General features: G+C 41.2%; 1 protein-coding gene and 1 pseudogene across 1 annotated transcript; both read right to left on the reverse strand.

The window, feature by feature from the left end:
* LOC123033469 overlaps positions 1-15,962 on the reverse strand; it is an 18,511-nt pseudogene extending 2,549 nt beyond the window's left edge.
* A 563-nt stretch (positions 15,963-16,525) lies between these two features.
* On the reverse strand, positions 16,526-20,096 carry LOC123033470 (vomeronasal type-2 receptor 26-like). The gene is made up of 4 exons (XM_044450075.1): positions 19,869-20,096; positions 19,194-19,421; positions 18,017-18,143; positions 16,526-17,427 (listed from the first exon to the last, which is right to left on the reverse strand). The coding sequence occupies exons 1-4, from the start codon at positions 20,094-20,096 to the stop codon at positions 16,526-16,528; spliced, it is 1,485 nt and encodes a 494-aa protein (XP_044306010.1).
* Positions 20,097-21,389: the final 1,293 nt, after the last annotated feature.

Raw genomic sequence — 21,389 nt, forward strand, 5'->3', positions numbered from 1 at the left:
GAGACATGGAAGTGGCAGAACTTGCTACCACCATGCCTCATGACTTGCCCCACATGCTCATAAGCATCCACATCTCTGGGCTTCTTAGCCTCTTCCTCAAACATGATAGGGCCACACTCTCAATTGTCAAACCATATCATCACTTTTATGGTAGCACTCCATGTCCAAATCATTTGTAAATGTCATGCCAATCAGCAGGGATATGTTTAAACATTAAGAATTTGCAGTTGTGGCTCACCTGATTAAAGCCTCCTTCCCTCCCGAACAACAGCCGTATAACTAGATGGCCGAATATGGCAGTTTTCTAGCTGAAACACAGGGAATGAGGCTGGCAGTGGATAAGCATGCCTCTGGATGCTTGAAAAATACATTTGTGGGCTTCTGAGCATCTGTCATGAGGGTAAGGGGGCTGCACTTGCCATTACCAAACTGTATCACCACTTTTCAGGTATCACTTGGTAACCAAATTGCTTGTAAATTCCATGCCAATCAGCAGTGTTGTGTTAAAACATTTAGGCATTTGCAGCTGTGGCTCACCTGATTAAAGCTTGCATGCCATGTGATTTGCTCATCATCAATGGTTAACTCTTGGGCTGCAGGAGCTTGGAGGTCCAGCCTTCCAACCTTTTCTCTAGCCTTGGAGCCATTGGGGAACATCAGTCAGTTGGTAACATCAAACTCTGTAACCAGCACTCAATGTTCTTTAAAATGCACAGTATCTCCAGCATTGTTGTTAAATGAGATGCTGCTTAGAAATTGATGGAGCTGAGTTGAAAGGGAAAATTAGCAGAGGTATTGCAATAATTGTAAAGAAATTCAGAGGTGTGAACCGGCCAGCATCTGCATTATTCCTCTGTTGGATCAATGTAAGTGAGGGTATCTACGGATTCACTCCTATTGGATCCCTCTTGGAGGCAGATTCTGAATAAACATTGAAATAATAATCTTTGAACTTGATCCACCTTTAGTGCTGACTCAGTGAAATCTACAGCCCCATTGAATTGGGTAGACCTACTCCAGGCATGACTAGTACCAACCTTCTAGCTGACATTGTGTTATGAAGAACTGGACCTCCATTAATCCCTGGGCTGTAACTTTACAAAATCTTTGGTTAAAATATCTTTAGATGCCCTTACCTGCCATGGTTGTACAGTCTGATGTGCAGGACTCTCTCTTTTTGCAAGTCTTCTGCTTTTGGAACCAGTTACATGGGTGACATGCAGAGTGTGCAACAGCATATGCAGCATTGCATATGTTATAGCTGTGGCCAGTCATTTCCATTTCAAAGAATGTTTGAGGAAGTATCTCCAGCTTTTCATCCCCGGAGCAGGTCGCCCTGCCCTCCTCCCTCCCATCTGAAACAGTTGAATGCCTGTTGCCAGAAGTCTTGGATGAAACCGTCTTCTCTGGTCTACAAAGGTCTAACATTCTTTGTAAATGTTTGGAATCCTAATGGCTGATTAGAGTGAACAGAGAAGGATATGGAACCATGGAAAGTTTGCATATCCCACAGCTTTTGAAGAGAATGTGATGCAAAACCCCAGTGTGAAGTAATAATCCACACTTTACCCAGTGGTGAAAATTCCAAGAGGGGTGCTAAAAAAAGCAACATACTCAAAGACTGAAAAGAGGGTGTTTCTCCATATACAAGAACTACATTGGCTTTGCTCTTTATGACATTATTGTAGCTTTCCCATTGCTGCAACACCACTTCTATCAGCTGGTCCACATAATCACATTTTGGTATTCTCAGTATGAAGGCATCACAGATGAGATTCAGGACAAGCATTGGCACCATTGTCTGCAAAAACCTTTGTCCTTTGTCATCATCTGCAGCACAAAGCCCAATCCAAATCTATCCAAAATGCTTAAGTAGCCTCACAACTCCCATGTATTGATAGGCTTCATTTGGGACCATCTGGAACAGAAAAGGGAACAGGACTTTGCCCCCTTGTCCTGGCAGAAATGACCCATAGGTGATCTGAATAGAAATAGTTACATGTTAAATTAAAGCACTTTTATGAAACCCTCGCTCATGCAGGAAATCCAGTATTAAAATTCTCCCTTTGAAGGATCTCTTAGGCCCTTTATGAAAGATCTCCAGCATATGGTCAGTGTGAAATAAACTAGAATTCATTTCTTACTGCTTGGGAATTATAGTTTTCTCTGTACAGGCTAAAATTCCAGTGAATGAAGTGCTGTGAAATGCCCGAGTAAGAATTACTGCAGTGAATGGGGATTTTTCTTTGGAAAGCATGCATTTTTGTTGGCACAATACTGATTGCTATCTCAAGTCAATTCAGTACACTGAAATTCTACATGTATAAGTAGTGACCAGAGATCATACTAATTTGTATAAATGCCTAAAATTGAAATGGCTTGTAGAAGTGCAATCTAGATATGTTCATGTAGAAACTCCAGAAAGTTCAGGAAATTCAGTTACATTTTAGCAATTTAAAATGAGAGAGAGAGAGAGAGAGAGAGAGAGAGAGAGAGAGAGAGAGCACATTCAATCCCACCCCCCCATACAACTTTCCCCTTTTTACAGTGATTTTATTAAATCTATTGGATGCTTTCCTAGTTGTGATTTCTCAAGGGACAAAAGGGTTATCATCTGAAAGAGCGGCAATGTCATATTCCACTTGAACAAGAGAGAATTGAAAAGTATTTTTCTTCCAATTCCATTTTCCTGAGATCTTTAAGTGAACTTTTGATGTGTAATGATGGCCACTGGGTATAACAATAAGCCCTGACATGCTCAGTAGTTTATCTTCTCCTCATCACAGCATTTTATCATTTTTTGCTGATATTCATTTTTTGGTAATTAAGAGGCACAGCAGAATGTCTCCCTTGCAGAGTTTCATGAGTGAAAAAATGACTGCAGGATACGCAATAGTAATTGGCTGGGGTTCATTCTGAGATTCATAACATTGCAATGATATCATGTCTGATAACTGCCAATATTTTAGAACATTGAATCTTTGAGGCATAATGATGTTTCAAGAGGTGAAATGGGACCAGGAAGAGGCACTCCCCTTAACCCAGCTGGATTTTGACCTGAAAAGTGTAGACATTTGGGGAGTTGGAGGATAAATTGTAAGCCAATACACTTATTCACCTTTCACAGCATCATCCCTGCAGGGCATGGCTGGGAAGGCACCTGCTTTAGCTTCCCATTCCCTTGCTTTTTGAGCTCCATTGTAATAGGCCGAACTCTGGCCTTTTGAATCAGCAATTTTTAAATCATTGTATATTATTTATTTATTTAAAACTTTTATAGATCATCCATCCACTGGAATATTGGGATGGTTTACAACAAACAACAAGTAAAGTAGGAAATAAAATAAAATGGCACAGCTGTGTGATAGGTAGCCGTCTCAATTCTCTCTGAAAATCAGCATGTGAGAAGGTCTCTCTAATCCTATAAATTTACTGCCCACCGACCTGCTAAGTGCCCTCACAAAGTACTGGGAGTAAGCCTAGAGATCTCTCAAGAAGAGTAAGGGTCTATGTTTAGCATAAAATGCTGTGTGAGCCTTGAATCCTGGAGAGTTATACTGGTGTGTGGGAGAATACCTCAGTAACCTCCAGGATAAGCAGGCAGAAATTTGGTCCAGGGGAAGGGGATCAAATACATTATTCCACCAAGCAATGTTCTGCTGTGCAGCATTTTAATTTTTTTTTCTTACAGAGAACTTAACATTCATCTCTACTGAATTTCTCTTTGTTACTTTCATGTCACTCTGCATTTTACTTCTTATCAGGAAATATCTGTTTTCAGTAGAGTTAGCTCCCCTCTAGTGTCATCTACAAGTCTCATATATATTCTTTCTATATGCTCATCCATGTCAGTAGTAAAGAAATGTTGAACATCTGACCTGTATGCAAAGCCAATTGGCACTACTCCCAAAGCCTCTTCCACTTGGAAGAGTGGCTATCATTGCTATAAAGTTTCCTAACAAGCTGTGAAATAACCTAATAAATGTGTCAGTTTGACTGCATTTCCTGAAAAGTTTTGCCACATTTTTTCCAATGCTGCACTCAAATGAAGATGATGGTATATCACATCTGCACAAACCCCAGAACACAATTACCTGTGGAATCTTCCATATTGCTGAAAGGATGGCCGCATTGGCAGAGATTTCCAAGAGGCATCCTCCAATGACAGCTATCAGAGCATACTGGTCATGGTACTTATAATTGGAGACAAGCCTGTGTTGTGTGGAAAGCAGGTTGAGGGTGGCCTTGAAGGTCATCTTGGCCGTGTAGTAGCTTTTGAGGATGTGGAAGCCCAGGGAGATATTGGGTAAGATGTGGGAGTTCTCATTGATCTCGTTCACAGCAAAAGCCAAGGCCAGGACATGCTGGTAGTTCTTAGGCACACAACTGGAAGAAGAGGCACAGGTCATTTCATCAGGAAAGAAACAGCAACATGCATTTGTACTCTATGTCAGCATCACCTTGAGCATTCCAAGACACAGAGGCAACTGAAAATCTTCCTGGAAAGTAAGATACTACAGTCAAGTAAAAGAAGGCAAGAGCTTTGAAATAGATATTTCTCCAATGGCAAAGGAAGTTCAGGAAATATTTTGAGATCAGACTATTGCTGAGTACGGCGTTGTGTGCATTAATTGTCTCTGGCTACTTCACATAGCAGTGGTCACAACAAAAACTAATACGAAAAAAATAGCTCCTATGTAATATTTCTTGCATATTTTCTTTAAAATTAATCTTGAAGAAGGCTGGATGTATAAAACTGGACACAATCTAGGCTCCCCACTTAGAAGCTTAGTGCCCAAAAGTTCAGGAAAAGAAGAGATACTAAGTGAAATAAGTTCCCAAAACCACAATTTAGCCAATCATTTATATTGCAAGGCAGCGTAGAGGCTTTAATTCATTCAGTTCATTAAAGATCACTCCTGTATTCAAGATCTGTATGGCCCTGTTGCTGCAGTTCTTCCTGAAAAGATTCAGTTGGTGTGCATCCATCCCAAGAATATTACAAGTGGAAAGCAGAAATGATGCTGCATGGTATTACAATCATCTACATTTGAAGGCAGAATTCCAGAGATGACAAAATGATGAATGGTAGAAAGAGTCCATTATTTTCTAAAGGGAAGCTGTTCAATCTGTCCAATTCGAAAGTGTAAAGTGTGAACAAGTGGAGACAAGTTTTTATTTCTAAATGCCTGTGCTATTCACATTCTCTGGTGAGAAATGTTTGTGGTGAGTTGTTCTCAAATGTACCCCATGTTTCTGGAATAAAAAGGCTTGTCCCTGTGAAATGCAGAAAGAGGTCAAGGCAAGTACAAGGGTCAACAGAATAAGAACTAATGATGATGGTACAGTATCTCCACAATATTACAAGATGAAATGAGAAATTTAAAAACCCAAATTTTGAGAAAGGGTAAAGAAGGTATGGAAATGATGTCAGGGAATGAATAGACTTCTGACAAAAACCAAACCACTCAGTTTTTGCTATGAGGTAACTCTGCAGAAACACAGAAATGCCTTTGGTAACCTAGTGTATCCCAGAACTTTTAGGTTGCAACTCCGATCAACTCCAGAGAGCATGATTGAATGTTAGGACAGACAGGAGTTGCAGAAGTGTAAATCTTGTAGGTACCTCACTGGGGAAGGCTCCCAAGAGAAATGCATTGGATCCGTTCATTTCAGTGAGCCCCATATAGACAAATTCCCTAGCCAGTGCTTTGCAACACACAGCAGTGGAGACATGTAGATCTACAATGACTGACAAGCTTGAAGCCTCTTGGACTGTCATCTTTCTTACATGAATAGTTTTTTTCCTGGAATTATACTGATGCGTTCACCATGATGGATAATTAGAATATATGAGAGAGAGAGAGAGAGAGAACTGTGCCTTACATAAATTCACTGCGTAGTGTCTGTGCAGGCTGTTCCATGAAAATGAGGTGATTATAGAGGAAGAAGACCTGAGAAACAATCCCCCAGATGACAAGGTCACCTGGCTGGTAAAATGTATGTGGAATGAGCAGGGGATCATTCATCATGGTACATTTGATAGCACGGCTCTTCCCCATTGTATGACATGGAAGAAGCAATGAAAGAACCAACACCACCTTGTGCATACTGCTTAAAATGTCTTTTGCAAAGCTCAGTTCCTCTGTCTCATCAGTAATGTTTTCTAGATTTGTATGAACCACTTAGCTAGCACCCCCTTTGAATTTTGAACAGTTCCATTGCTCTTGAATAAAATGCATGGAGATTAGGAAAGTCTGCACACCATGCCTAGGTTGAGACTTGAACATAACATTGAGTTCATCCTTGTCTATATTCTTCCCTAAATACAATTCCCATGAAAATTTTAAAAGATCATATACATACTCCCTGGCTAACAAAATCTTCTCTCTCTCTCTCTTATGATCTCCCTTGTTTGCATTCCACCTATAATTGCCCTATTCATCACAATCTCTTCAAATTTAGTAAGGACTCCACACTTCTCATTTTTTTGCAACCATTCTCTAGTCCATTGTTCCAATTGCATAACATTAAACCAAATTAATTTTTCATTTCCAAATAATGTCATTGACCTTTCCTTATTATTTGTTTTCTCCATTCAATCTTATAGTCTAAATTTTTGTTTTCTTTTAAATGACTTTCTTAAACGATCTCTCAAAATTTCTGGAAATGCTCTAATCTCTGTAACTGGAGTTATTGGTGAGGTGAATGTCATAAATTCTTCCCTATACATCTCCCAAATTCGTACCAGAATTTTTAAAAAGAGATTTTCTATCCTTTTTACAATTATATTTCTGCAATGTATGAAGGGCTTTCTCCTATGATGCCATTTCTGTGCGATGAACTGTAGCAGAAGAATAGTGAGGAATGTTTGTCAGCAGCCATGTGAATGGGCCCAGTGGTCAAAAGTGAGGATAGCTTTTTGGAATCATGCCAAGGTCTGATGTCCTTCAGTTGATATGGAAGGTCATTAGAGAAACTGTCTTCCCCAAATATTGTGTATGAAAGGACTGTAAATGTTGTCAGACTGGAAGTGCTTGGTGTACTTCTGCCCCTATGTTGTGCCTACTCAGCTGCTCTTCTGACGTTTAGCTGAACATTCTACAAACGAATTTTGCATTTGTCCTCTTACTCTCAGCTGGAATCTTCAGCTATTTTATGAAACATCTATAATTTAACCAAATGTTTGCTCTCTAGACATTGCCATTGTGACGGCATTGGGTCATCAAGCCCACACATACTTATTTCCCTAATCAAGTGGAATAAGCACCATTCTTTAAACACTGTTACCATCCCTAGCACCAGCATTTCCAGGAAAATAATTTATCCTTTTAGTATTTCCTTCGTATTAGGTTCTCCCTGTTGTTCAGCTCAATCAGGTGAATTCTAATTTACCTGGAGGCAGGTCACCTTTCCAGGTTGCCCAATGAAGAGCAAGGTGGAGAGGAAGCAAAGAAGGAGGGAGCTGAGAAGGATGAAGGTGATGCTTCGGTTGTTGGCTTTGACTATGGGGCTGTTCTTGTGCTTGAGAAAAGTTCAAAATACCAAAGCTGTGAGGAAAGACAATGAAATAGCCAAGCTAGTCAAGATGATGCCTAAATCTTCTTGGTAAGAGAGGTAGCTTAGAACCTTGGGAACACATTGTGTTTGTTCCTTGTTGAGGTATTGATCATCTAGACATTTGATGCAAGCATCCATATCTGGAAAAAGAGGAAAGAAATATTTAGTAATGCTGGTGAAAAAAATCAATTAAGCTATGAACCCAGTACATAGCCTTTGACAAAAGGCATTTTTTCTTCCCCTAATAGCTCATGTAGAATGTGATGATGATGATGATGATGATGATGATAATATCATATAAAAGATCTTGGTATAATGTGTCAATTTTAAAACGGGGAGTGATAACTTTCATGTTACCCTCTTCCTAAAATGATTTGCAAATTGAGCTCACTTCAAGGACGATGATACCTTCCCCTAGCCTCACCAATTTGCAGAAGCTGGTCATTGAACACAAGAACATCAGCACAAGATCAGACCCAAGGTATACTTTGCCCAACATCCTGTAACTAGAGAGGCCAAACTGATTATGTAGTCATACATTCACAATATATATCTTTGCTCTTTTCTGCAAGGAACCCTAAGGGTTCTTCTGGTAGAGGTTTTGGAAGCAGAAAGGGATGGAAGCAAGTATATTTGTCCGCTCATGCTCAAGACACATGAGTTGAGAACCAATTTCACCGAAATTGATGGAGTGCTCATTCTCCAGATAAAGTTTTCATGAATAAGCTACATGGAAGGTTCTTGTTTCTTCATTGGTCCATGTACCCTTCAGGTGAGAGATCATGCCTTGTGGACATGGAGCATAGTCATAGCAGCAAAATTTCTCTCACTCCTTTTTCCTGCTGTAGCCTAGATAGCAGTAGACATTGCACATGGAAGTGGGCACTTCCTGCAGAAAAACATGAAAGTAACAAGGCTAACCTGTGCAAAGATACTGTACCATGCACACACCTCTTTAGCAAGGACTGAAGAGTAAATTGGATTGGGCTCATCAATCAATTCACTTTTTTTCAGATGGGATTCAAGAAACCTATTCTCAAGAGGATCATTCCCACTAGGTATCTATGAGGCTGAAATATTTGGCAGTCACTTATCCCATGATCTAGGAGAGCTGCTTGGACATCCCATCCAGAAGGAATTGGGCCCTTGACAGGAAAGCAGACTGTAGTAGAGAGAACCTTGATAATTAGTTCATCAGTATATGTAGAAAATCCCACAAAGTGGCTTAGCACTTTGTATTTCCTCTGTAAGAAATCAGTTAATGAACTTATAAGATGTGTTATGAACTGCCAGCATCTTTGAAGGTGACATACATGTATTCATGCCAAGAGAGCAGGTATTTGAGCAGGGGTGCAAGGGCCCATTCCACAGAGCAAGTGTGATGGCTCTCTAATTCACCTGGTTGCCTTACCAGTTCCTGGACCTAAGAGATCACCTTCTAGAAAACACTCTCCTCTCCAATAAAGGAAGGAAGTTTAAGGATACAATCCAATGGTCTCTTGACATTGTCTAGGAGACCTGTAGGTTTTTTTTGTGTCCCTGCACTGAAGAGGGAACTAGGTCAATTTCCTCCTAAGCCATCTGAGAAGGGAAAAGGTGGGATGAGGGAGATAGAGGCTGTGCAGTTGTGCTGAATGCAGGCAATGCCACAACCCCCTTCCATTCCTCTCACCAGCCTAAATTTTGCAGGTAGAAAATTGCAGTTATCTCAATCAAATACAGGGATGGGACACGGCAGTGGATCCACAGCTGTGGGCTTCTGAGCTTCTTCCTGAAAGGTGATAGTGTCACATTCTCCATTGCCAAATTATATCATCATTTTATGGTAATACTCAGTCACCAAATCACTTTTAAATGCCATGTCAATCAGCAAGCATATGTTTAAACATTTAGGCATTTGCAGCTGTGGCTCACCTGATTAAAGTTTGTGTGCCACCTGATTTGGTCATCATCAATGGTTAACTCTTGGCCTGCAGGAGCTTGGGGGTCCAGGTGTCCAACCTTCACTCTAGCCATGGAGCCATTAGGGAACATCAGCCAGTTGGTAACATCAAACTCTGTAAACAATTCCCCATTTTCTTTAAAGCACACAGTGTCTCCTGCATTGTTATTGAATGAGATGCTGCTTAGAAATTTATGGAGCTATGTTAAAGGGAAATATTGTAGAGGCATTGAATTTTTGTATTATGACAATAAGCTTCAAAGATGTGTCCCCACCAGCATCTGCAGTATGCCTTTGTTGGGCCTGTATAGGTGATGCCATTTTCCTTGCTGCATTTTCCCTCCCACTGAATCCTTGTTGGAGGCAGATTCTGAATAATCTTTTTTTTTAAATCATCTTTTTACTGTATAGGACCACATTTAGTAATGTCTTGAGAAATGTACTGGATCCAGATGAGTCATGTGTAGAGTAGCCTCACTAAAATCTACAGCCCATTGATTTTGGTGGATGTGCTATAAGTAAGACTAAATCTGGATTTAACTCGTTGAGGTGGGTACTACTATTTCAAATGTTTGAACAGGAACCATTTTGCTGTTGTTTTTCTGTAGAATTAGGCCTCCCTTTGCATAGGGAATGTAAGAATGCAAGCCTTCCTAGCTTCAGAAGCACTTACCTGCCATGGTTGTATGTTCTGACATGCACAGCTCTTTCTTTCTGCCAGTCTTCTGCATTTGGAGCTGGTTTCATAGATGGCATGCAAAACATTTGCAACCGCATAGGCAGCATTGTATATGTTATAGTTGTGACCAGTCATCTTCATTTCAAAGAAGGTTCCAGGAAGGCTCTTCAGCTTCTGATCTCCTGAACAGATCTCCTTGCCCTCCTGCTTCCCATCAGACGTTTTTAGTAAACAGTTGAATGCTTGTTCCCAGAAGTCTTGGATGAAACCATCTTCTTTGGCCCAGTTAGGTCTAACTGTCTGTGCAAATGTTTGGAATCCTAATGGCTGATTAGAGAGAACAGAGAAGGATATGGAATCATGGAAGGTTTGCATATCCCACATTTTTTGAATAGAATGTAATGCAAAATTCCAGTGGGAAGTAACAATCCACACTTTGCTCAGTGGTTGCAAATCCAGGAAGAGTGCTAGGAACAGCAACATACTTATTATCTGAAAGCATGGAGGTTCTTCATATACAAGGACTGCACTAGCTTTGCTCTCAATGATAGTATTGTAGCTTTTCCAGTGTTGCATCATCCCATCTATCAGCTGGTCCACATAATCCCATTTTGGTATTCACAGTATGAAGATGTCACAGATGAGATTCTGGGCAAGCACTGGAACCATTGTCTGCAAGAACCTTTCCCCTTTGTCATCACCCACAGCCAGGAGCCCAATCCAAGTCCATCTGAAATGTTGAAATAGCTGTACGGCTCCCATGTATTGTAGGGCTTCATTAGGGACCATCTGGTACAGAAAAGGGAAAAGGACTTTGCCCTCTTGACCTGGTAGAAACGATCCATAGGTGACCTGCATATAAATACATGTTAAAGTCCAATTTTACTGAGTTCTCAATCAGTGCTTTATATATATATAACAAAGGTCACTGGGTCTAACAATAAACCTTGACATGTTGATTTATTTATACTCTCCCCATCACTACTGTTTTATCATGTTTTGGGGAGAAGTGTGGGGAGTGTGAAAGCCTGGCATACTTCTTCCTCTTGCACAGCATCATATCTACAGGGCATGACTGCAAAGGTACCTGCTTAGCTTCATATTTCCTTCCATTTTGAGTTTGTGGTAGGCTAAACTCTGGTCTTTTAACTTACTGAATTGTATTAATAACAAGATAGAAAGAGGAGAACAGGATGTTTTATGGTGGGTTAGTGACCGGATGGACAGCACCTTCTGGGGTAAGGGAGGTATGCTCAATTTTCTATGGAAATTAGTATGTGAAATTTTCTGCCTTGCCATGCCTATTTCACAGCAGATTTACTGTCCACCTGCCTGCCAGTCAACCAGTAAACAACACTTTAAAAGGGCTAGGATGACTCCTTGAGTTCTATCAAATCTAGTTAGCAATGGTTAGCAAAAGATGCTGTGTGAGCTTTGAACTGTGGAGTGTTATACAGGTCTGTAGAGGAACATCACCATCACCTTCAGTACAAGCATGCAGAAATTACCCCACAACCTCCTACTCTGCAGCATTTTGTTTTTATGTCATCCAAAGGACATCAGATTAATTTCTGCAGAATTCCTTTTTGCTATTTTTATGCCACTCTGTATTGTACCCCTTATCAGGAAATACCTGTTTTCAGAAGTGTCAACTCCCTCCCTTTAGTGTGATGCACAAGTCTCAAATATGATCTTTCTGCATCTTCATTTTTGCCACTAATCAACAAATGTTGAACAGCAAGCATTGGTGCAGAGTCCATTGACACCAGGATTTGATTTAAATTAAATCGTTTGGAGACATAGTACCCAGAGGAGGCCTTCTCTGCAGTGGCGCCCCAACTATGAAATGTGCTCCCTAGAAAGGTCTGCCTGGCACTGTCATTATATGTTTTTCGGCACCAGGTCAAGACCCTTTTTTTCGATCGATATTTTAATTGTATTGTTTGTATTTTATTGGATTTTCAGCCAGTGTGGAATAGTTAATTTATTTTATTCTGATTAATGTTGCAAGCCGTCCAGAGATATGGACAGCATACAAATTCTATAAATAAATAAATAAATTTACATTGCAATTTAAATAACAATTGAAATCACTAGTCAGAAAGACTAAGTTTAAATTACAGTTTTGCAAGCTTGCCTGCCTTACCTGTACAAAGAGGAACTTCATTAAAATATTCCAAAACTGAGTCTCTTTTATGGCCTGCTGACGTTATACTTTTTTTCTTCTAGGGAAAGAATAATATTAACAACTTCAGGCTATAAACAAAAAGATCCAATGACTTGTGGAGTATTCTGCTCGAAAGATTTAACTTTCACTTTTACTGCTTGCCCTTCCTGCTCTCACATAGCCTCATGTGCAGATTTATTCCACTGCCAACAATCTTCTACGCATTTAATTTTTTGAAACTTAACACTTAAGAGGGTACATGAATTTGCAAGGGATAAGTGGGACTAAGGTCATTTTCTCAACTCTATATATTTTATAACATATTTGCTGAGAAAAAGAAGCATGCCATCTCTGCAGACACAGAGTTATGAGTACTTTAAAACCAAGCATCTGTGATCATATCTCCTAGATAGAAGAACTGCCCAATAACCTTATATAATCCTTTGAAAGTCGATGACATTGTGAATCAATTAATGGATTTCATTTACAAAAACATAAACATTACATAAATATGCAGCAACATGCTATATATTAAAAAATTAATCCTTATTTCATGATGAATAAACTTTGGACTATAATGTATCTTAAAGAAAAACCATCCTTACATAGATTTTTCCTCAAAACACACTTTATTTTAAAAAAACACAATTTAAATAAAAATCTAGTTTAAATAAATAAGATTTAAATTTAAAAATATTATTTAAAAAATGAAATAATTTATTTTATCTACCCTGATTGGCACCATGGTCAAATTGTTTCAAATTGGAAGATTGGTTTCTGTTGATGTACTGCTTCCTGACAAGTAGAGAATCCAACTAAAAACTTTGACACTTTTTCTACATTTCATGAACATGTAGACTGAAAGATCATTCAGCTTGTTCCTTGATGGTTCACTAAGATGAAGTAGATGGTTTGTCACATCTGTAAAAAAATGCATGTGCCTTACCTGCGGAAACTTCAAGATTGATGAAAAGGAGGGCCACATTGGCAGAGATTTCAGAAAGGCATCCCCCAGTGACAGCTATCAGAACAGTCTGGTCATGGCACTTGTAGCTGGGGACATGCCTGTGTTGTGTGGAAAGCAGGTTGAGGGTGGCCTTGAAGGTCATCTTGGCTGAGTAGTAGCTATTGAGGATGTGGAAGCCCAGGGAGATATTGGGTAAGATGTGGAGGTTCTCATTGATCTCCTTCACAGCAAGAGCCAAGCCCAGGACATGTTGGTTGTTCTTGGGCACAGAACTGGACTCCACGTCCCCATCACCTTCATGCTTCCAGGACAGAGGTAAAGCTCAAAATCATTGTACATAGTTGAAGAAGATGCCAGAGAGAAGTCAAATATGATAAGAGCTTTGAAACTGATATTTAACCAAAGATGAGGAAGGGCATGAAGTATTTTGAGATCAGGCATTGCTGAATACTGTGTTGTGTGCATTAATTGGAGCTGTCACCTCTGCATACCAGTAAAAGCAATAAAAACCAACATAAGAAGAATATAGCTCATATTGAAAGTTTGGTGGATTTTTTCTTTTTAAAAAATAGCTGAAAGAAGCCAGGGCTTACCAACCTGGACACACTCTAGGCACGTAACTGGGAAGCTTGGCCCCAGAATGTCCCAAAATATTCAGGAAAATGGGAGCCATGCAGTGACCCAAAATCTGTTCACAAAGCCCTATTTAGCCATTCAGTTATACAGCCTTGAGGCAAAGTGACTATAATTGATGAGTTGGTTAAAGATCACTCATTATTCAAGATCCATACAATCCAAGTGCTAAAACTCTCTCTGACATGATTCAGTTTGAGTGCATCCGTTCAAACAATATTGCAAGCGGAAAGTAGAAATGATGTTGCAAATCTGAACAACTGGGGACAGGGGACAGGAGTGTGTCTGTAAATGCCTGCAGAAGACACATTCTCTCATGAGCAACCTTAACCATGGGTTGATTTACAATGTGCACCCTGCACAAACCAGACTTGTCCCTGTGAAATGCAGAAAGAGGTCTGGGAACATACATGGGTGAAAAGAATTACAATAATGAACCATGGTGATATTTCTGCAGTACAACGAGATGAAATGAGTAACAAAAAAGAGGAAGTTGAACGTTTTCATACACACACACATAGTGATGCTTTCAGGATGAAGTAAAATTAAAATAGATTAACATGTGGAAAGGGAGTAAGAGAGAGAGACTGAAGACCTGTGCCTTACATGGGTTCACCTAGTAGCATTTGTGCAGGTTCTTCCATGAAACTGAGGTGATTATAGAGACAGATGACCTGAGAAACAATCCCTCTGATGACAAGGTCACCAGGTTGGTAAAATCTATGCCGAATGTAGAGGGCATCTTCAGTTGATGTGCAATTGATAAAACATCTCTTGCACACAGTATGACAGAAGGAACAATAAAAGTAGCAGCATCACCTTGAACATTCTGCTGAGAAAACTTCTGCAAAGCTCCATTCCTATGTCTCATCACTAGCTTTTAAAAGATTTGTATGACCCGTTCTGCTAGTATCTTCATTGAATGTTGTATTGCTCCATTGCTCTTTAATAGAATATCTGGACAATGGGAAAAACTGCACACCAGTAAAGTGGCCTGATAGATACTTCTATCTGTCCATCAGTGCCCGTTATCTTTTATCTGCATTCCTTAGGCACTAATGATGCTTCAGAATTATAAGCTTCTTTTTCTTTTAAATATCAACATCTACAGCAATTTTACAACATTAAATTTCAAGAGATTTTTTAAGTGGAGATTCCAATGTTGGAGACATCTCTGAAATGATCATCCAAATGAAAGGCAATGCCCTGCCCTTGAGATCTGAGGATAACATTGAGTTTGAAGCTTTTTACAGATGCTGATTGTTGATTGTGGCTTTTGCGTGCATGCCATGGAAAATCATGCAGTAACAGAATGGAAACCAGTGATTTAGATAATTACTGGGAAATTATCAGCTTGACAGGGTGTTTGGCATTGCATAATGGTTGGGGAAATTGTGAGACATATTGTCCTGCGTTCTACAAATGTTGTTTTCCTGTTTGAGAGTCAGTGGTGTGTGGTAGTTAAGAGTGCTGGCCTGGGTCTCTGGAAAATGTCTCAGCAGTGACAACTCTAAGTTCTCAGAGCCCAGAGGAACAATGCAGGGTCCAAATACTTTGGAATCCCTTTTCTGCACTTCCTGATTCTGAGGCTCTTACTGGGTGGATTCTATGAGGATAAAATGAACAAGCCATCTTGAGTTGCTTGGAAGATGAAGGGTGGCCTGCAAATGCAGGATGAGTTTGAGGATGAGGTTGAGGATGAGGATGAGGTTTGAAATGGCAAGAGCTATTCTGAAAGTGAAACAGAGATGGATCCACAGAATTTCTGAATCCTATTCTGCTCGCCCTGATTTTGAGGCTACCACAGGGTGTGTGTGTCTGAGGATAAAAGAGAAGCCACCATGGGTTCTTCTAATACTAATAATAGTAAAATAAAATGGCAAGAGAATGGGCTCCCTTCCCCAGAGACATATTTAGCTTCAGCCAAAGGTATCTGTGCATGGGGATATGTGGCCGTCAGCTTTACCACAGTGATTTCCAATAGAATTTTATCCCATTTAGGATTATTAGCCATGTTATGTTGTGTTAAACAATATTTCCTGGAAATAGGAACTGCGTTTCATTTTCAGCCTGAGGAGAAGAACTGATGTGTCACTTCCTGAGGAAACTGCAGAGGTCCATGGAGCATCCCCTGGTCTACTCAAGAAAAAGCCTTCTTTTGCTTGGGTGTAATCCTGTATATGTCATCTCCGTGTTCAATAATCAATCTGTCATCTTTGATACAGGTAGTTTTGTTTATTCCTAAGTATCTTCACATCGAAAGTGAGGTGGGCTTGATAGACCAAGAACACAGAGATAAATAGGAATGGCGGCAGTGAGGAGGACACACTGGTAGACCTACCCACATGACTGTAAAGTACCAGAGCCTACATGGATCCCAGGGTGCCTGTCAGCATTAGTGTGGGTCCTGTGGCAAGAATTTCATGCCAGGTTGCTCCCCAGTTTGTGGCGATGCGGATTTGCAGGGGAAGCAACCAAACCCTAATGCTGTAGGGTGGAGCACATGACAACTGGGAATTAAGGGAGAGGGGGAGCATCCCTATCATTAACATTTCCAGGGGAAAAAAATCTATTGCTTCATGTTTTCCTTCTTATTAGGTGCTCCCTGCTGTTCAGCTCAGGCCTGAGTACAATAATATAGCATTTGGGGCCAAAGATGCAACCCAGCAGTCCAGCACTGGATGACAAGATGGCAAAGATTTCCACGGCCACCACATATTTCCCTTTGGTGCTCAGGTAGGCTGGAACAAAGGACAACCACACACTGCAGAAGACCAGCATGCTGAAGGTGATGAACTTGGCCTCATTGAAAGCATCAGGCAACTTCCTGGCTAGGAAAGCCACAGAGAAGCTGACTATAGCCAGGGATCCCAAGAAGCCCAAGATACAATAAAACATGGGGGCAGACCCTTCATTGCATTCCAGAATGATTTTGTCATCCAGTGAATGCATGTCCACATCTGGAAATGGAGGGTTCGTGCCTAGCCAAAGTGAACAAATGGCTGCTTGAATTAAGGAGCCAGAAAGGGCAATGGAATTGGCTAGTCCTTTCCCCATTCTTTTCCTCATGCTGGACCCTGGCTTTGTAGCCACAAACGCCAGAAGCACAGTGATGGTTTTGGCCAAGATGCTGGAAAGGGCCACAGAGAAGACAATGCTGAAAACCATTTGTTGCAGAAGGCAGGTCACCTTTGCAGGCTGCCCAATGAAAAGCAAGGTGGAAAGGAAGCAAAGAAGGAGGGAGGTGAGAAGGATGTAGGTGATGCTTCGGTTGTTGGCTTTGATTATGGGGGTGTCCTTGTGCTTGAGAAAAGTGCCAAGCACGAACATTGTGATGAAAGAGAATGAAATAGCCAAGCTAGTCAATGTGATGCCTAGAGCTTCTTCATAAGAGAGGTAGCTCAGAATCTTGGGAACACATTGTGTTTGTTCCTTGTTAGGGTATTGATCATCTGGGCACTTGACGCAAGCATCCATATCTAGAAATAAGAAAAGAAGGGCGGAAAATTACTGATGCTGACAAAATGAATCATTTAAGCTATGAATGAAATTAGCTTTTGGACAAATTTGTTCTTTCGCTGTCTGAAAACTCATGTAGAATGCGGGAATAATAATGCTACATACTTTTCCAGTGTACTAGTAAACCTCTTGCCATGATTTGTCACTTTTACCATGGTGAATGTTGGAATTCTTGTGTTACCCTCCAATTACAAAAGCTTTGCAATTGGGCAGCACTTCAAGGCATGTTATAACCCAGTTCGCCGCACATCCAAAGCTGTAGAGACTGGTAATTGAACCTAAAACATTAAGGGATGAGGGATATGAGCCTTGCCTCCCTGTACCTTTGCTCATTCTGGCAGAGAGAAAGATGTTTGATGTTTTCTGTATCTTCTTTAATATTGTATCTATTACCTGTCCTCTGTGTGTGTGTTCATTAAATTGATTCTTTTAAAAGACTTCTGTGTCAAAGAGCTTTTCAATCAATGTTGATGGAGTACACATTCCCCAGATAAATACTTTATGAATAAGCTGTATAAAGAGGTTGTGTTTGCACATTAGGCCACATACCCTTCAGGTGAGAGATCATGCCTTCTGGACATGGAGCACAGTCATAGCAGCAAAATTTCTCTCGCTCCTTCTTTTTTCTGCTGGAGCCTGGATAGCAATGGCCATTGCACATGGAAGTGGGCACCACCTGTAGAAAAGCATGGATGGGACAAGGTTAAGTAATCCTCTGTGCAGAGATGCTATGCAGAGATTGGATGGAAATTGGATCATTAAACAAGTTCCAAGAGATTGTGTCCCACTAGGAATCTGTGAGGCTGAAATCTTTGTCAGCTAGGGAAAGCTGCTTGGACATGCCATCCCCATGAAATTGCGATTTTATTGTGAAAGCAGATATTGGTGGGAGGAAGAACCTCTATAATCATTTTAGCAGGATAAGCAGGAAGCACCCAAATGCAGAAGGGTTGGCTTACCACTTCATACTTGCTCTTCAAGGAATCATTTAATAAACTCATAAGAGATGTTGCAGAATACCAGCAGCTTTGAAAGCAGTGATTTCCATGTTGTTATGACATGACAGCAGAACTCTGGGCAGTCGCCAGATCGAGTGGGACTTTGGGCAGTTCCCAATATTTTTCTTTTCTTTTTGGGACTTTGGTCACTCCCCAGAACTAGTGTGAGGCTTTCCAGTACAACAGAGCTGCCTTAGCAGTTTCTGGAGCTAAAAGATGTCATTCTGAAAAGAACTCCTGCACCATAAGCCTGTTCTCAATGAAGTTTAAAGGTACAATCCAAATGTCTCTTGATCCTTCTCTGGGAGACTTGAGGCCATTTTGTGCCCATGCACTGAAGAGAGAAATATACTGGCTGCCTCAAAGAGAAGGTGACTGCCAGAGGAAAGGAAGGTAACTGAGGCTGTGGAGTTGCACTGACTGCTGGTAGTTTCCCAGCCTCCTTCCATTCCACTCAACAGCTGTATAACTAGAAGGCAGGGAATCACTGTTTTCTAACTGAAATGGGGAATGAGCATGGGAGTGGATGAGCATGCCACTGGATGCTTAAAATCCACAACATTTGTGGGTTTCTGAGCATCTGCCATGAGGGAGAGAAGGCTGCACTTGCCATTACCAAACTGTATCATCACTTTTCAGGTATCACTTGGTCACCAAATTGCTTGTAAATGCCCTGCCAATCAGCTGTGTTGTGTTTAAACATTTAGGCATTTGTGGCTATGGCTCACCTGATTAAAGCTGGTATGCCAACTGATTTGGTCATCATCAATGGTTAACTCTTGGCCTGCAGGAGCCTGGGGGTCCAGCATTCCAACTTTCACTCTAGCCATGGAGCCATTGGGGAACATCAACCAGTTGGTAACATCAAATTGTGTAACCAATTCTCCATTTTCATTAAAATGCACAATGTCCCCAGCATTGTTATTGAATGAGATGCTGCTCAGAAAGTGATGGAGCTAGGTTAAAAGTGAAAATTATAATGAAATGCAAAGGTGTGTTCCCAATAGCATCTGAAGTATTCCTAAGTTGGACCAATATAGGAGATGCCATCATTGCTGCTGCCTTTTCCCTCCATTGAATCCATGTTGGAGAGAGATTCTCAGTAATCATTATAAAAATCACCCTTTTCTGGACTGGATTCACATTTAGCGATACCTGGAGAAATGTGTGGGATGCAAATGGATCACACAAAGAGGATGCACACTGAATTCTACAATCACATGGATTTTGGTGGATCTTTTCCAAATATGACAAAATGTGGATCCCACACACTGGCATTGGTACTACCAATTCAAATGCAGGAACATTTTTGCTGGCATTGTTTTATGTAGAATTGGACCTCTTTTTAATTCTGGAGTATAAGTTTATCACTCCTTGGTTAAAATATTTTGTGATGCACCTACCTGCCATGGTTGCAAATTTTGATGTGCAGGACTCTCTCTTTCTGCCAGTCTTCTATGTTTGGAGCTGCTCTCATAGTTGGTGTGCAAAGCATATGCAACAGCATAGGCAGCATTGTATATATTATAGCTGTGGCCGGTCATCTTCATTTCAAAGAAAGTTCCAGGAAGGCTGTCCAGCTTCTCATCTCCTGAGCAGGTCTCCTTTCCCTCCTCCTGAACATCAGGCATTTTTAATAAACAATTGAATGCCTGTTGCCAGAAATCTTGGATAAAACCGTCTTCTTTGGCCCATCTTGGTCTTACCAATTGTGTAAACATTTGGAATTGTAATGGCTGATTAGAGTGAACGGAGAAAGATATAGAGCCATGAAAGGTTTGCATATCCCACATCTTTTGAAGAGAATGTGATGCAAAATCCCAGTGGGAAGTAATAATCCACACTTTACCCAGTGGAGCCAAGTCCAAGAAGGGTGTTAGAAAGAGCAACAGAGTCAAAGACTGAAAAGAGGGAGCTTCTCCATAAAGAAAGACTACATTAGCTTTACTCTCAGCGATGGTACAGTAACTTTTCCAGTGCAGCAACACCACTTCTATTGCCTGTTCCACATAATCCCATTTCGGTATTCTCACTATGAAGGCATCACAGATGAGATACTGGGAAAGCATTGTCACCATTGTCTGCAGGAATCTTTGCCCTTTGTCATCATCCACAGCCAGAAGCCCAATCCATGTCCATCTGAAATGCTGAAGAAACCGTATGAATCCCATGTACTGTTGAACTTCAGTTGGAACCATCTGATACAGAAAAGGAAACAGGACTTTGCCACCTTGCCCTGGCAGAAATGATCCATAGGTGATCTGCATAGAAATACTTACATGTTAAACAGTATCACAACAGAAGGGACGGACAGTCCACCCTTGCTGCCCGGAAGACCCGCCGCTGTCGTGGGACCACTGCCACCACAGGACCACCCCTAGGACGCTGCCGGCCATCGGGCCCACCTCCACCTGCCGTGAAGTACTCCACGGGCCCTGCTCCTGCCCTCCCCCCTCTGGCGTGGGTGAGAGCTGCGCCGGTCTGGGGGTGGGGCACGGAGGAGGAGGAACCATGGGCTTTAATTCGCCGGCTGTGACCGGGGCCGACGGCCTTGGGCTGGTGGTTGGAGGGCATTGGCCTAAGGGCAATGACGCCGTTTGGGCCATTCAAGGCCGTGCGGGAGCTGGGCTGGCCAGAGACTTTGTGGGTGAGATTCCTCAATTTGTAACTGGGCAGTAGTGGGGTTTTATTGTTTTAATTGTTTTAATCTGATTTTATTATGCTCATTTTTAATGGATTCACACTTGGCTGCTTCCACGGGGTTGCCTGGGGAGTGCGCAGGAGCCACCATTGGGATGGTCATGGGCAATGGGCATTATGGCATTGGGGGATTAATGGGTCTGCATAGAAGGAGGGACACATGGTTGACACCTGTTCCCCCTTCTGGCTATTCCCTCAACTGGAAGGTTCCGGGTATGCTTATC

This window comes from Varanus komodoensis, unplaced genomic scaffold, assembly GCF_004798865.1.
Source record: "Varanus komodoensis strain SLA01 unplaced genomic scaffold, ASM479886v1 scaffold62, whole genome shotgun sequence".
Lineage (NCBI taxonomy): Eukaryota > Metazoa > Chordata > Lepidosauria > Squamata > Varanidae > Varanus > Varanus komodoensis.